Source organism: Podarcis melisellensis, assembly GCF_964234715.1.
Source record: "Podarcis melisellensis genome assembly, chromosome: 2".
NCBI classification, from domain to species: Eukaryota; Metazoa; Chordata; class Lepidosauria; order Squamata; family Lacertidae; genus Podarcis; species Podarcis melisellensis.
This window is the reverse complement of record NC_138529.1, coordinates 109,778,133-109,793,948: the sequence shown is the minus strand read 5'-3', so window position 1 is coordinate 109,793,948 and position 15,816 is coordinate 109,778,133. Positions and strand designations below refer to the sequence as shown.

The following is a 15,816-nucleotide window of genomic DNA, read 5'->3' as shown; positions in this document are numbered from 1 at the left end:
GAGAACACTGTCCAACCATCTCGTCTTCTGTCGTCCCCTTCTCCTTGTGCCCTCCATCTTTCCCAACATCAGTGTCTTTTCCAGGGAGTCTTCTCTTCTCATGAGGAGGCCAAAGTATTGGAGCCTCAGCTTCAGGACCTGTCCTTCCAGTGAGCACTCAGGGCTGAGTTCCTTCAGAATGGAGAGGTTTCATCTTCTTGCAGTCCATGGGACTCTCAAAAAAGATGGAGTACTATGGAGTACTATGGCTAAATTTTAGATTTTGGCATGAACATACTTGCAAACATTCTAAATCTAAAGCATTGCCCTTGGAATCAAGTATGAGTATTGACGTTTTCCTCATTTGACTTCCCCCCCCCTTAGGTGCTGTGCTCTCTGGACCTCAAAAAAAGGAAGTCAGGACTGTACCCCAACTCAATCTCCAAGCAGCACAAAATTCCAGGGCTCCCAAGCGGTTTTCCCAGGTTTCGTATTTCCTTTTGGGAAATGAGATACAGCAGAGAACTGTGTTGTCTTTGGGACATATGGTTTATTTACACATATATACAATCTGAGTCTACGATGGAGGGGTTCACAGCATGGACATCCCAAGAGAGTCTTGTTTCTCCCGTAGCCACAGTCTTGGATTCAAAACAGGAATCAACCATCGTGCTCTGATTCTCTTTCCAACTTGCTGCCTTTCACAGCCTGTCACATCCCTAAACTCTACTTCAAAACTCTGGCTTTGTCTTTTAACTATTTCAGAGCTGGAGGACTGGGAAGCAAGCAAGAGTAGTTGAAGCTTAACATTTGAGAGTTCTTTTTTCTATTTAGAATTCTGAGTAATCTTCATTATTTGGCATTGATTTTTCTGTAACACTCCCCCCGTCCCAATGTTTTCATAAAATGTAATGGGAATGCTGGAATGCTGTGGCTTGCTGAAGTCAGCTGGGAGTTCACCACACCTCAGCTGGTGTGTGTTATGAGCACAGTAAGCGGAGTCATCAGAGATTTCCTGCTCCCAACTGAACAGCATCTTCCAGAGTTCGTTAAGGGGGAAACTCCTCCCACACAGTTCAAAGCAACCAAGTGTTTAATGTCTTCAGACACAAGACCAGTCCTTCTGGTCTTTAAAGTAAAAATATGTATGAGCAGATCCATTGACACTCATCACCATGCTAGCTAATGCTTCTGTATAAAACCCACGGCCTATTCTCCTGAGTCCTACAGAGTCAGACCCTGACAGCAAATGGGACAGGACACAGACAAGACAGACAGGATGAAAGCAATGCCCTAGAGGCTACTATTCCTATCTCTACATGTGGGCACATTTACTGGGCCAATGGGAGGGTGAATGACTCCACAAGTCGCACACTCGACCTTTCTGGTGTTGCCATGGCAACCCAGGGCACCTGGCACCCTTATCTCAGAACATCCAGACGTGGGAAATGTGCTCCTCAAGGCACGAGCCCAAGCACTGTGCAATTTCACCCATTGTTCACATTACACCAACACAGAAGAGGGCAAACGATCATATAAGATGGCTAAATTTTAGATTCTGGTGTGAACACACTTCCAAGCACTCTGAATCTAAAGCATTACCTTGGAGGTATGAGTATTGACTTCTTCCTCATATCACTGTTTTCCTTAGATGTTTCGTTCCCCTGACCTCAAGATAAGAAAGACAAATTCCGCCAAAAATCCATAGAAGATATTTCTCTTTCTGGACTTCTCCAAGGATGTGATTCAAGCGCACTCAAAAATTGTTAAAGCAAAGGCCTTTGTAGGGCAAAGAATATGGAATTCTACATTCAGTTCTTGGCAAAGTCTTCTATTCAGTATTCTGGTCAAACTCACAATCTCAACCATCCAGACTTTGCAAAGGCATTCCTCACTAAAATCGGTTGACACCCTGGAACTGAAGCTTCGGATGACTCCATTAACTGATTAATAAGAGGATACACTGTTGAAGACATTGTTTTGCCAGTCTGGGCGCTCGGCCAATAGACTGGAGTGTAAACAGTCAGCATTGAAAATCAACAACAAAAGAATGTTTTATACCGCCTGTTTATTGACTAGTGAAGCAGAAGAAGTCACCACTGCTTTTTGAATAAAAATATTAATAAGTCAGAGTCAAGCTGATAAGGAAGAAGTATTTGAGGTATATGAATGGCAGGTTTTATATACATGCACATACAGTGGTACCTCAGGTTACATACGCTTCAAGTTATATACGCTTCAGGTTACAGACTCCGCTAACCCAGAAATATTACCTCGGGTTAAGAACTTTGCTTCAGGAGGAGAACATAAATCGTGCTCTGGCGGTGCAGCCAGAGGAGGAGGCCCCATTAGCAAAAGTGGTGCTTCAGGTTAAGAACAGTTTCAGGTTATGAACGGGCCTCCGGAACGAATTAAGTACTTAACCTGAGGTACCACTGTACAAGAAACCTTGTAACAATGAATAGTGGATTTACAACCAAGATAAGAGGGGCCAAAAGGAAGTTGTTACTATAATATGAAGTTAGTTAGTTTAAATGTAAAAGGGCTGAGAGATTCCAAAAAACAGTGAGTAATTCTGCAATACTAAAAACCTCTAATTACTTATATCGGTTATTTACAAGAGACACATTTGTTAAATCAAGACAAAAAAGTGTTAATGAAGAATTGGGTAGGAAAGGAATATACTGCAAATTTCCAATGCTAGAGGCCTGCTATCTTGATACGAAAAGGATTGAGAGTGGATATATGACAAGTTATTAGAGATGAAAATGGATGGCATTTAATTTTGTGTGTGAAAATTGACGAAATAGTAATAATGTTGATTAATATATATGGGCCAAATGTAGATTCCCTGTTTTATCAATGTTTTACTCATCTAAGTCAAAGTACATACAATAAACTTATACTGTAATAGGAGGTGATTTCAATGAAATGATTGATCCTAACCTGGATAGAAGCAAGCCTTCCATGAAAAAAAGTTTCATTAGTTAGAGAAACTCTCAAAAAGTACGTGCAAGAGTTGAATTTGGTTGACCCTGTTTTAGGTTTAGGGTCCATCCAATTCAAGACTGTGATATTGATGTATGTTGCAAGAAATGTATTCCCTTAAGCTCCACCACTTATAGCTGTTTTAGCTGCATTTCTTCTAGTTCTTAAAAGTTTTCATTATCAGTTCTTATCCATCCATTATCTGTGTTTAACCTTGTATTCTATTCACATATTTATCCTATGCTTGTTTTCTTGTTCTTACTTGCTTTAACAATTACCTGTGTAACTTCTACAGTCATACCTTGGTCTGAGTCCGCCCTGGCTTGAGTCCATTCCGCGGAACGTCGGCGGCAGATCTGGAAGTACCAGAACGGGTTACTTCTGGGTTTGCTGCTCATGCATGCGCAGAAGCACTAAATCACACACGCGCATGCGCAGACACAACACTTTGGCCTGCGTCATTTTCGGGTTACGGCGGGGCTCCGGAACGGATCCCCAACATAAGCCAAGGTACCGCTGTATTTTATTCATGTTTTTCTTATGCTGGTCTGTGACTGTAATAAAGATGATTGATTGATTGATTGATTGATTGATGTTGTGTATCTGATCACAGTGCAATTAGCTTGGATTGGAAGTATTATAATATAGCTAAGATACCAAGAAACTGGTATTTTAATATCTCATTACAGTCGTACCTTGTCCGGCGTCCGCCCCGGCGGGAGTCTGTTCCACTGAACATCGGCGCCAAACCTGGAAGTACCGGAACGGGTTACTTCCAGATTTGGCGCTTGACACATGCGCAGCACTTTGGCGTGCATCTTTTTTGGCTCCGTTCCGGAGCCCCGTCTTAATCTAAGGTACCACTGATGACCAGTTTGTAAAACAAATGAAGACCGAGACTGAACAATTCTTTGATATAAATATTGACATGTTGACTGCTAGGATATATGAATGGGAAGCATATAAAGCTTTTATTAGAGGTTGAATTATAGCGTACTCATCACATTAAAAAAAACCTTAAAAATAGTAAGGGGGGAAAATTGAAAGAGGAAATTAATGACTTATGGACATTAATAGTTAACAAGCCAACTTATGAATTGTATAGTAAGAGGCGAAAGAAGAAATTTGAACTAAATAATATATTGTCCCAACAAGTTGAATGCATGCTTTTTTGTACAGGACAAAAGTATTGGGAGACAGGTGAAAGGGCCCCCGAAAAAAACTCCCAGCTGTTTACCCCCCAGTGTAGGTTTCTTACATTGGGGGGAAACATCTGGCAAAAGTGCTTTTCGCAGGGAAGGTTGTATGTGTGATGGGGAAAGGGTTCAGCACTCTAAGTGCCCCCCCACTTTACAGGAAGTTTGTAACGGATGGATTCTGACATGCTGTGTCACTACCGCCACGTCTGATTTGGGCCTGAGAGTGTCCTGTGCCAAAGAATGTTATGGTATGTGTGGCAAAACATTTTAAAAAGCCACCCTGCAGCCACCAATTTCTTCTTTTTCTCTACCCTTGCCCCCATGCAAGTTGTCTGTCTTGGGGCAAATCTGGATCACGGCCTCCTGCTGTTTTGGGAAACGAGGTTCACGGAAAGAAGGTATCAGTTTCATTGTTCCTGTCCTTCATTAATACTCTGTGGAGTTTCCAGAGTTCTGTATACGAAAAAGTCTGCAGTTGTTTCCATAGAAGGAGAAATCCGATATTCAGCAATGCTTCTATTTGGTGTGTTTTGTGTGTGTTTGTTTTTGCAGTTTTGTATTAATAAAGACATCATAGTGAAAGGAAACACCATGAACATCTGCCAAGTGAATTTTTATTGTTTTCCTTACATATTCTCTTCCAACAAATTGTAATAGCACCATACATTCCCTTTGACTCTGCCGAGTCGCGACCCCCCTCCCTCCCCACAACTGGTATATTTATCTTCTTTCCATCACGCACATCATTCTCATATTAGTACTATTATACATTGGAGGTATTATGTCAATCCTGCTAGTGTCTTGACCTCTTTACAATTCTTCTTTAAATATTCAATAAATTTACTCCAGTTATTTTGATATCTTTGATCTCCCTGGTCCCGGATCCTCCCTGACAGTTTGGCAAGTTCTGCATATTCTGTCAACTTCGCCTGCCAGTCCTGAATAGTTGGTATATCTTGTACTTTCCATCTTTGGGCCAGAAGGGTCCTCGCGGCAGCTGTAACATACATGAACAAATTTTGACCTTCTATTTTAATTTCTGTTCCTATTAAGCCTAATAGACACGCTTCTTTTGGGGAAAGTATATCTAAATATTTTTTTGAGTTCATTATAAATTGATTCCCAATTTTTTTTTACCTTATCGCAGGTCCACCACATATGGAAATAGTCCCCACCTGCCTTTTTACATTTCCAACATTTTCTTTCTTTTTTCCTATATTGTTTTGTCTATATTTGTTTATAAATTCCCCTTCGTTTCAGAAACCTGGCAGGGATCTCCCTAAAAATCAAGATTTTCACTCCATCTATGCATAGATTTTTGTTGTAATTCAGTCTCAGTATTTCATTTCTTATGTCCAATGAGTTAAACATGACTAGAACATCTCCAGGAAGCTTTTTTGCCCTTGCTTTCACTGATCTAACCTTTATTCTAAAGACATTCATTATCATTGGGCCAATATCTTCTTCTCTTAGTTCCATCCACCCAGCCAGTTCTCTTATTATTTTATCTCTTATATTCTCATTTGGCGTCTCCGGGAGACCCCTGAATTTCAGATTTCGCTCTTTTTGACGCATCACCGGAGTAGATAGATTATCCAACATCTCCTCCTGTGCCCTATTCATTTCTGTAATTTCTCCTCTAATTTGTTCTGTCTGTCTTTTTACTTCCTTTAGATATTTCTGTGTGCGTTTGGATAAATCCTCAACCACCTTAGTTCTTATTTCCAAGTCTTTTACCTTCCCTGTCAACTCTCCCACCACCATTTCCAATTTTTTGTCTAAGGCTTCCTGGACCTCCAATAATTTTCTCTCTATATATTGCTCATTCTGTTTAAATTCTTTTCTTATTTCCCCCAGTAAGCTCTCATATTCCCTGTTTTCTTTTCCATTTTCTTGCCTAGATGGGTCTCTCTCTTTCTTTTTTAAAATAATATTTATTAAAGTTTCAAAAAAGTTACAAAAATGAGAAAAAAGAAAGAAAAAAAAGAAAACAGAAAATACAAAATACAGAAAAGTAAAAACAATTAAAAACATTTCCATCTTTCCATGTCTTGTCTTTCATTTACTTGTTTCCCTGACCTCCTCACACCTCCCTTTTTTGTATTCTAGTTCAATTAAATATTTCAGCAAATCCTTTCCAGCTTGGTTTTTATCCTAATAATTTATCTTAATGTACTATAATTTTACATTCTCGTTTCACCAATTAAAAAATCAATTTTTACCTAATCTTTTATATCGTTTCTGCTAAAACCACATTACTTCATTCCAACATCCTTCCAACATTCCTGGATCTTACAATGTTTCTGTAAATAAACTTTAATTTTTTTCCAATCTTCTTCTACCAACTCTTCACCTTGGTCTCGGATTCTGCCAGTCATCTCCGCCAGTTCCATATAGTCCATCACTTTCATCTGCCATTCTTCCCGGGTGGGTAAATCTAGTGTTTTCCAATATTTTGCAATGAGTATTCTTGCTGCTGTTGTTGCATACATAAAAAAAGTTCTGTCCTTCTTTGGCACCAGTTGGCCGACCATGCCCAGGAGAAAGGCCTCTGGTTTCTTCTGAAAGGTATATTTAAGTACCTTTTTCATTTCATTATAGATCATCTCCCAGAAGGTCTTAATCCTTGGGCACGTCCACCAAAGCTGAAAGAATGTACCTTCAGTCTCTTTACATTTCCAACATTTATTATCGGGTAAATGATAGATTTTTGCAAGCTTGACTGGTGTTATGTACCACCTGTATATCATTTTCATTATATTCTCTCTTAAGGCATTACATGCCGTAAACTTAATACCTGTGGTCCATAACTGTTCCCAGTCAGCCATCATAATGTTATGTCCAACATCTTGGGCCCATTTAATCATAGCTGATTTCACTGTTTCATCCTGAGTATTCAATTTCAACAGCAAGTTATACATTCTTGACAAATTCTTAGTTTTAGGATGTAACAATTCTGTTTCCAATTTTGATTTCTCCACCTGAAACCCAATTTTCTTATCCAAATTATAAACCTCCATTATTTGATAATAATGAAGCCAATCCCGTACTTTGTTTTTTAGTTTTTCAAAACTCTGCAGCTTTAATCTGTCTCCTTCTTGTTCCAATACCTCCCAATATTTCGGCCAATTGGCCTCCATATTGAGCTTTTTCAGAGCCTTCGCTTCCATTGGTGACAACCACCTAGGAGTTTTGTTTTCAAGCAGATCCTTGTATCTTATCCAAACATTCAACAAGGCTTTCCTGACAATATGGTTTTTAAATGCTTTATGTGCTTTGACCTTATCATACCATAGATATGCATGCCACCTAAATACATTGTTAAAACCTTCTAAATCCAAAACGTCTGTGTTCTCAAGAAGCAGCCATTCTTTCAGCCTAGATGGGCATCTCTCTGCTGGAGTCCCTATTCCCTTTTCCCCATTTTCCCCGGACATCTTAGATATATATTATACAAAAATTTAGATCATATATATACCGGTATATATATATGTTGTTGTTTAGTCATTTAGTCGTGTCCGACTCTTTGTGACCCCATGGACCAGAGAACGGCAGGCACCTCTGTCCTCCACTGCTTCCCGCAGTTTGGTCAAACTCATGCTGGTAACCTCGAAAACACTATCCAACCATCTCGTCCTCTGTCGCCCCCTTCTCCTTGTGCCCTCCATCTTTCCCAACATCAGGGTCTTCTCCAGGGAGTCTTCTTTTCTCATGAGGTGGCCAAAGTACTGGAGCCTCAGCTTCAGGATCTGTCCTTCCAGTGAGCACTCAGGGTTGATTTCCTTAAGAATGGAGAGGTTTGATCTTCTTGCAGTCCATGGGACTCTCAAGAGTCTCCTCCAGCACCATAATTCAAAAGCATCAATTCTTCGGCGATCAGCCTTCTTTATGGTCCAGCTCTCACTTCCATACATCACTACTGGGAAAACCACAGCTTTAACTATACGAACCTTTGTTGGCAAGGTGATGTCTCTACTTCTCAAGATGCTGTCTAGGCCTGTCATTGCCCTTCTCCCAAGAAGCAGGCGTCTTTTAATTTCGTGGCTGCTGTCACCATCTGCACTGATCATGGAGCCCAAGAAAGTGAAATCTCTCACTACCTCCATTTCTTCCCCTTCTATTTGCCAGGAGGTGATGGGACCAGTGGCCATGATCTTTTTTTTTTTTTATGTTGAGCTTCAGACCATATTTTGCGCTCTCCTCTTTCACCCTCATTAAAAGGTTCTTTCATTCCTCCTCACTTTCTGCCATCAAGGTTGTGTCATCTGCATATCTGAGGTTGTTGGTATTTCTTCCGGCAATCTTAATTCCGGCTAGGGATTCATCCAGCCCAGCCTTTCGCATGATGAATTCTGCATATAAGTTAAATAAGCAGGGAGACAAAATACAGCCTTGTCGTACTCCTTTCCCAATTTTGAACCAATCAGTTGTTCCATATCCAGTTCTAACTGTAGCTTCTTGTCCCACATAGAGATTTCTCAGGAGACAGATGAGGTGATCTGGCACTCCCATTTCTTTAAGAACTTGCCATAGTTTGCCGTGGTCGACACAGTGTGTGTGTGTGTGTGTATATATATATATATATGCAGGTTTTGGTGTCCTCGGGTGTCTTCCCGTGTAAAAGTTGGGGTGTCTAGGCGACGTTTCGACGAGGTCTCACTCGTCATCTTCAGGCTGGTGCTTTCGGCTTCTTGTTACTGGAACAGAGCAGGATCTCAGTGTTTGAGTTCCTATAAATACTGTTGAGGGGGTGTGGTGTATAGCCTCCAATGTTCTGGGCAGAGAGGAAGTTCCCAGGCTAGTGTGCCTTTTCTTCTTTTGTTCCTTAATTACTTGAGGGATATCTTGAGTGATTTCTTGAGTGATATCCTGAGTACCACTTAGGTGGGTCATTAGGTGTGGATTAGTTGCTAAAGTCTTTGTGTCTTGACCTCTATAGATAGATAGATAGATAGATAGATAGATAGATAGATAGATAGATAGATAGATAGATATCGATCACACAAAGTCAGTCCACACAATGTTTCAGCCAGCCACCAGGGGGAGAACTTTCCCGCCTTCTTTGCTTTTGGAATGTAATTTTTTTAGCTCTCCCCACGTCCTGCAACACACAGGAGGCAGCAGGAGAGCCCGAGAGTCTCCAGGCAGATATTCCAAAAGGCAAAGGGTAAGAGTTTATTTGTTCTCCCCCGTGAGTTTCCTTCTCTTCTTCTATCAGTCCATAAGGTTGTTTCAAACCACGTGCGGATTGTGCAAGGCTCCCAAGTTCCCGAAGCGTAACTTCCGGCTTCTTCTTCCTCCCGATGTCGGAGAGGGGGGGGGAGATTAACCCCCCCTTGTTTTTCTTTGTCCCTTTAATATTAGTCTTGACCCCCTCAGGAAACTGTTAAAAGTCAGTGTAGAAACCACCACCACGTGCTTCTCCTACAGTCAGGGTGCCTCCTTGCTTTCTCTTTGAGTCTGCAGCCCAAATCTTTTTTTTGCAAGTCCAGTATGGCTGAGACCCTCTTCACTTAAAATGGAGGAAGGCGGCGAATTATTTAGTGATTTGTCCTCCGACAGAGACCCGTCCCAAGCCGATCAAAAGACACCTACAGTACTTTTTCCCCGGTAGTCAATTCAAAAGTAGCTTTGTAGTTCGTGTTCGAGGGCTTAAAAAGTAACACTCACTCAGCGGAAACTTTTTTCTGGGTTAAAAAGTAGTCTCATATACCAGAAAATGCAGTGTGTTGAAGATCTGCCATGTAGCTACAAAATTAATCAATCAAACCCCCGAAAGGGGGAAAGGTGAAATGAGGAATGTGAGTGTTTGCAGATCCAGCCTCCGAGAAGAGCACCACCACAATGTATATTCTGAATCAGTGTATATAATACACAGGGTTAATACAGAAAAGAGAAGATTCTATTTTCATTGCATGTGTGATCCTCTATGCCTATGCAAGCTTATTACTAATGTATGTGTGTATGTATGTTGAAGATCTGTCATGTAGCTACAAGATTAATCAATCTAACCCCCGAAAGGGGGAAAGGTGAAATGAGGAATGTTATTGTTTGCAGAGAAGTCGCAGTATGTGGAGGAATTAGGGAACAAAGAGAAGCAGGAATTGTAAATAAGTAAACAAGCGAGGGCATTTGGACAGAGCAGATCCACCATCTCCATATCACCAAAAACTATAGGTCAGAAATTTAAATGAAAACGTACATGAAGTCATAGATGCATTAGCTGAGAGTCCTGCGACTAGAAGACGCTTGGGATCCCTTCCATCTCTACAATTCTGTCATTCTCTGTGCTCATTTGTACGTGGAGACAGCAAATTTTAAAATAAGCAGTACAATTGAAATAGAAATACAGTCCATCTTACCGTAGCAGGGGAAAGACTGTGTCTTCCTGCTCAGTATGCTGACTGGATGCTAACTGTGTCCACGGGCAGCGCCAGGGTGCCAACTGCTCTCTCTTCTCAGGGCTCCTTATCCTTAAACCCAACTTGGATTGGATGCTCCTTCAGATACAGACAGTGTGGTATAGTGGTTACAGGGCTGGACCAGGATGGGGAGTTCAGGGTAGACACACACAATATAAACACATGAAATCATAAACTTAAGTAAACACTCATGTGGTTTTTGCTTTTTTTTATTTGGGCTTATTTACTTTAATTTTATTTTGATCTAAAAGCCTAATCATATCAGCTACAGTGTCCCGACTGTGGTAATTCAAAAGTCAAAGTTAGTTGTCCCCAAATCCTGTTAGCATTTGGGACTGGAGCAACAGTGATTGCAAGAAGAAACTGTACGAGAACTGGGGGTGGGAGACAGGAAACCAATTCTTCCCTCACTGATTCCTTCTCAAGTAAACAATTGTTTTTCTCAGTCTTTACTTCCTTCCTCTTTCTGCTCCTGTCAGTTAGTATTTGACCTTTTATTAGCCTCATGATGACCACATGGCTCTCCTATAAATTTTCCTGGGGACTGTAGCTAGTTAAGGGTGCTGGGAAGTGTAGCTTTTTGAGGTAAATGGCCATTGCCATAATTCTTTGGCAGACACCATGCACTTTGAATTCACGGTACAGAAGTGAAGCTGCACACTGTAACGGTTTTCCCCGGCTTATGCTGTTTCTTTTCAAAAACTATGAGTCACCCAGAGGGAGGGAAAGGCCCGCCCTGTGGTTTGAAACTAGAAAAACGAAACTAAGGCTTTTATTCCCATTTCTTTTCTTTTCTTTTTTTTATAATATTTTATTAAGTTTTAACAATAAAGGAATTCCAGAACAACAAACAGAAAAAAGAAAAACACAAGAAAAATATAAAAACACAAAAATACAAAGTTACAAAATACAAAAATACAAACATTTAACATAAAAAGGAAAATGAAAAAAGCACACACACAAAACCAAAAATCCCTCTTTTTAAATTTCTCATCTTTGATTAACTTATTTTCCTGACTTCCTCACGCCTCCCTTTTTTGTATCCCTTTTAAAAATTGGTTCAGCAAATTCATATCCTATTACTTTATCCTTAATTGTTTTTCCTCACATATTATAGCTTCAAATTTTCATCTATTATCAATCCAATCTTACATTTTACCTTGTTGCTAGAACCCCTTCATTTCATTTCAATGTCATCAACATTCAGAAATTCTACAATGTTTCTGTAAATAACTTTAAAATCTTCTTCCACCAACTCTTCTCCCTGGTCTCGGATTCTGCCAGTCATTTCCACCATTTCCATGTAGTCCATTACTTGCATCTGCCATTCTTCCAGAGGGGGTAGGTCTTGTGTCTTCCAATGCTTTGCGATGAGTATTCTTGCTGCTGCTGTAGCGTACATAAAGAAAGTTCTATCCTTCTTTGGCACCAATTGGCCAACTATGCCCAGGAGAAATGCCTCTGGTTTCCTCAGGAAAGTGTATTTAAATACCTTTTTCATTTCATTATAGATCATCTCCCAGAAAGCCTTAATCCTTGGGCACGTCCACCAAAGGTGAAAGAATGTACCTTCAGTTTCTTTACATTTCCCACATTTATTATCAGGCAAATGATAGATTTTTGCAAGCTTGACTGGGGTCATGTACCACCTGTACATCATTTTCATAATATTCTCTCTTAGGGCATTACATGCCATAAATTTAATCCCAGTGGTCCACAACTGCTCCCAATCAGCAAACATAATATTATATCCTATATCTTGTGCCCATTTAATCATAGCAGATTTTACCGTTTCTTCCTCAGTGTTCCATTTCAACAGCAGATTGTACATTCTTGATAATATCTTAGCATTGGGTTCTAACAATTCTGTTTCCAATTTTGATTTTTCCACCTGGAAACCAATTTTTTTTATCTAAGTTATAAACCTCTCTTATTTGAAAGTAATGTAACCAGTCTCGCACCTCTTTAAACAGCAGATTGTACATTCTTGATAATATCTTAGCATTGGGTTCTAACAATTCTGTTTCCAATTTTGATTTTTCCACCTGGAAACCAATTTTTTTAATCTAAGTTATAAACCTCTCTTATTTGAAAGTAATGTAACCAGTCTCGCACCTCTTTAAGCTTCTCATAACTCCGCAATTTCAGCTTGTCACCTTCCTGTTCTAAAATTTCCCAGTATTTTGGCCATTTGGCCTCCATATTAAGTTTTTTCAAAGCTTTCGCTTCCATGGGTGATAACCACCTTGGGGTTTTACTCTCCAAAAAGTCTTTATATCTTATCCATATATTGAACAGTGCTTTCCTGACAATATGGTTTTTGAATGCCTTGTGTGCTTTAACCTTGCCGTACCACAAATATGCATGCCACCCAAATACATTGTCATAACCTTCAAGATCTAAGATGTCTGTGTTCTCAAGAAGCAGCCATTCCTTCAACCAGCAAAAAGCTGCTGATTCATAATAAAGTTTAAGGTCTGGCAGGGCAACCCCCCCCCCCCGTGTTTAGCATCAGTAAGTATCTTAAATTTTATTCTGGGCTTTTTGCCCTGCCAGACAAATCTAGAGATATCTCTTTGCCACCTCTTGAAACAATCCATCTTGTCAATAATTTGCAGTGATTGAAACAAAAACAACATTCTCGGCAATACATTCATGTTAATAACAGCAATTCGGCCAAGCAAGGAAAGCTTCAAATTCGACCAGATTTCTAAGTCTTTTTTCACTTCTGACCAACATTTCTCATAGTTGTCTTTAAATAAATTCACATTCTTGGAAGTCATGTTCACCCCCAGGTATTTTACCTTCTTTACTAATATTAGATCTGTCTCCTTCTAAAACCTCTCTCTCTCAATCGGCATCAAATTTTTCTCCAAAACCTTAGTTTTTAACTTATTCAATTTAAAACCTGCCACTTGACCAAATTCCTGGATCTTTTATTCCCATTTCAGGCAGACAAAATGGCAGACGAGAGTCCAGTCCAGAACCTCTGTGAGGAAACAACATGCCCCATCTGCCTAGAGTATTTCACAGATCCAGTGACCATAGACTGCGGCCACAATTTCTGCCAAAGCTGCATCACCGAGACTTGGGGGAAATCAGACCAAGAGGCTTCTTGCCCTCAGTGCAGAGAACCTCATCAGCAAAGGAATTTCAGGCCCAACCGGCAACTGGCGAGCATTGTGGAAATAGTCAAGAAATTCAGCCTTCAGGCGGCCAAAGGGGCGGAAGCGCTGGGAAGGGTTTGCAAGAGACACCAGGAGCCCCTGAAGCTCTTCTGCGAAGACGACCAAGCCCCCATCTGTGTGGTGTGCGACAAATCCAAGGAGCACAGGAAGCACAAAGTGATCCCGAAGGAGGAGGCCTTTGAAGAGTATCAGGTAGGGAGCTGTAGGATTGGGGACCAGGCTTCCAAGGGATGCTCAGTTATCCTAGGGATGGGGGAAATATTTCAGCCTGAGGGCTGCATTTTTCTCTTTGCGAAATTTGGGCGGGGTATGTGGGTGGGTGTTTGTGTCCCAAACGCTGCTGGTTATTGGGGCCTGAGGCAAAAGTGGACAGAGCAACACTTGAAAATTTCACCTTTTTGCAGTAACGCTGTGGGTTAAAGCCTCAGCGCCTAGGACTTGCCGATCGAAAGGTCGGCGGTTCGAATCCCTGCGGCGGGGTGCGCTCCCGCTGCTCGGTCCCAGCGCCTGCCAACCTAGCAGTTCGAAAGCACCTCCGGGTGCAAGTAGATAAATAGGGACCGCTTACCAGCGGGAAGGTAAATGGCGTTTCCGTGTGCAGCTCTGGCTCGCCAGAGCAGCGATGTCACGCTGGCTACGTGACCCGGAAGTGTCTCCGGACAGCGCTGGCCCCTGGCCTCTTGAGTGAGATGGGCGCACAACCCCAAAGTCTGTCAAGACTGGCCCGTACGGGCAGGGGTACCTTTACCTAGTTCCTACAAATGCTCTCATTGCTGTCTATGTTCACCATCTAAGTAAGTGGGAAGCATTAGTGGAGTTCAGGGACACATTCTGGCCAGGCAAAAAAAGACTTGAGGAGGATGTGAACTGGAGCTGGTCAATGTTCCAGCCTGGGGAGAGGCCGGAAGCGAGTTAGGAGCTGCAGGACTCACTATCTTGTACTGAGCATTCAGAAGTAGGAACATTCACAAGAAGTTCCAAGGGAACTTGAAAAATGATCATTTCAAGCATCTCCCACCTTTTCCTGCCCCAGGAGCCCAGACAACTACCGGGGCAGGAGAAGGCTGGAAGGCTGATCTGAGGGCCGTAGCTCAACAGTTTTTCTTGTTTTACAGAAGTATGTGTGTACAGTGGTACCCCGCAAGACGAACGCCTCGCGAGACGAAAAACTCGCAAAACGAAAGGTTTTTTCGTTTTCGAGTTGTCTCGCAAGACGAATTTCCCTATGGGCTTGCTTCGCAAAACGAAGCTTGCCCCGGGGACAGCGGGTCTTCTCTTTTGAAGCAAGGGGCGGCGGGGAGATCGCTTCTCCCCACCGCCCCTTGCTTCAAAAGAGGTCCGGGGGCAGCTCTTCCCGCTGCCCCCGGACCTCTTTTGAAGCAAGCGGCTGCGGGGAGATCGCGTCTCTCCGCAGCCGCTTGCTTCAAAAGAGATCCCGGACCTCTTTTGAAGCAAGCGGCTGCGGGGAGATCGCGTCTCTCCGCAGCCGCTTGCTTCAAAAGAGATCCCGGACCTCTTTTGAAGCAAGCGGCTGCGGGGAGATCGCTTCTCTCCGCAGCCGCTTGCTTCAAAAGAGATCCCGGACCTCTTTTGAAGCAAGCGGCTGCGGGGAGATCGCGTCTCTCCGCAGCCGCTTGCTTCAAAAGAGATCCCGGACCTCTTTTGAAGCAAGCGGCTGCGGGGAGATCGCGTCTCTCCGCAGCCGCTTGCTTCAAAAGAGATCCCGGACCTCTTTTGAAGCAAGCGGCTGCGGGGAGATCGCTTCTCTCCGCAGCCGCTTGCTTCAAAAGAGATCCCGGACCTCTTTTGAAGCAAGCGGCTGCGCGGAGATCGCTTCTCTCCACAGCCGCTTGCTTCAAAAGAGATCCCGGACACCTGCCCCAGCCGCTGGGCTTCGTAGCGCTGCTGCGAAGCTGGGCGGGGGGGCGGGAACACCTGCCCCAGCCGCCGGGCTTCGTAGCGCTGCTGCGAAGCCGGGCGGGGGGGCGGGAACACCTGCCCCAGCCACCCCGCTTTGGAACGCTGCTCCGAAGCGGGGTG

At 42.4% G+C, this 15,816-nt stretch overlaps 3 protein-coding genes across 7 annotated transcripts in view; 2 read left to right on the top strand and 1 right to left on the bottom strand.

Moving 5' to 3' along the window:
- LOC309364865 (zinc finger protein RFP-like) overlaps positions 1–3,650 on the top strand; it is a 32,436-nt gene extending 28,786 nt beyond the window's left edge. Inside the window, exons 9-10 of the mRNA XM_081902826.1 lie at positions 364–464; positions 1,631–3,650. Coding sequence (XP_081758952.1) covers positions 364–464; positions 1,631–1,687 — 158 coding nt within the window. The 3' untranslated portion in view covers positions 1,688–3,650. The remainder of the gene's footprint in view (positions 1–363; positions 465–1,630) is intronic.
- Positions 1–15,816, bottom strand: part of LOC309364708 (zinc finger protein RFP-like) — a 110,154-nt gene that overhangs the window by 56,594 nt on the left and 37,744 nt on the right. The gene's annotated exons all lie outside the window — the stretch shown is intronic.
- LOC309364738 (zinc finger protein RFP-like) overlaps positions 1–15,816 on the top strand; it is a 36,757-nt gene that overhangs the window by 11,161 nt on the left and 9,780 nt on the right. Inside the window, exons 1-2 of one of the 5 annotated variants that reach the window (XM_081902561.1) lie at positions 9,265–9,333; positions 13,540–13,968. The exons of the other annotated variants lie outside the window; for them this stretch is intronic. Coding sequence (XP_081758687.1) covers positions 13,549–13,968 — 420 coding nt within the window. The 5' untranslated portion in view covers positions 9,265–9,333; positions 13,540–13,548. Of the gene's footprint in view, positions 1–9,264; positions 9,334–13,539; positions 13,969–15,816 lie in introns of those variants that run through there. 5 annotated transcript variants of the gene reach the window in all.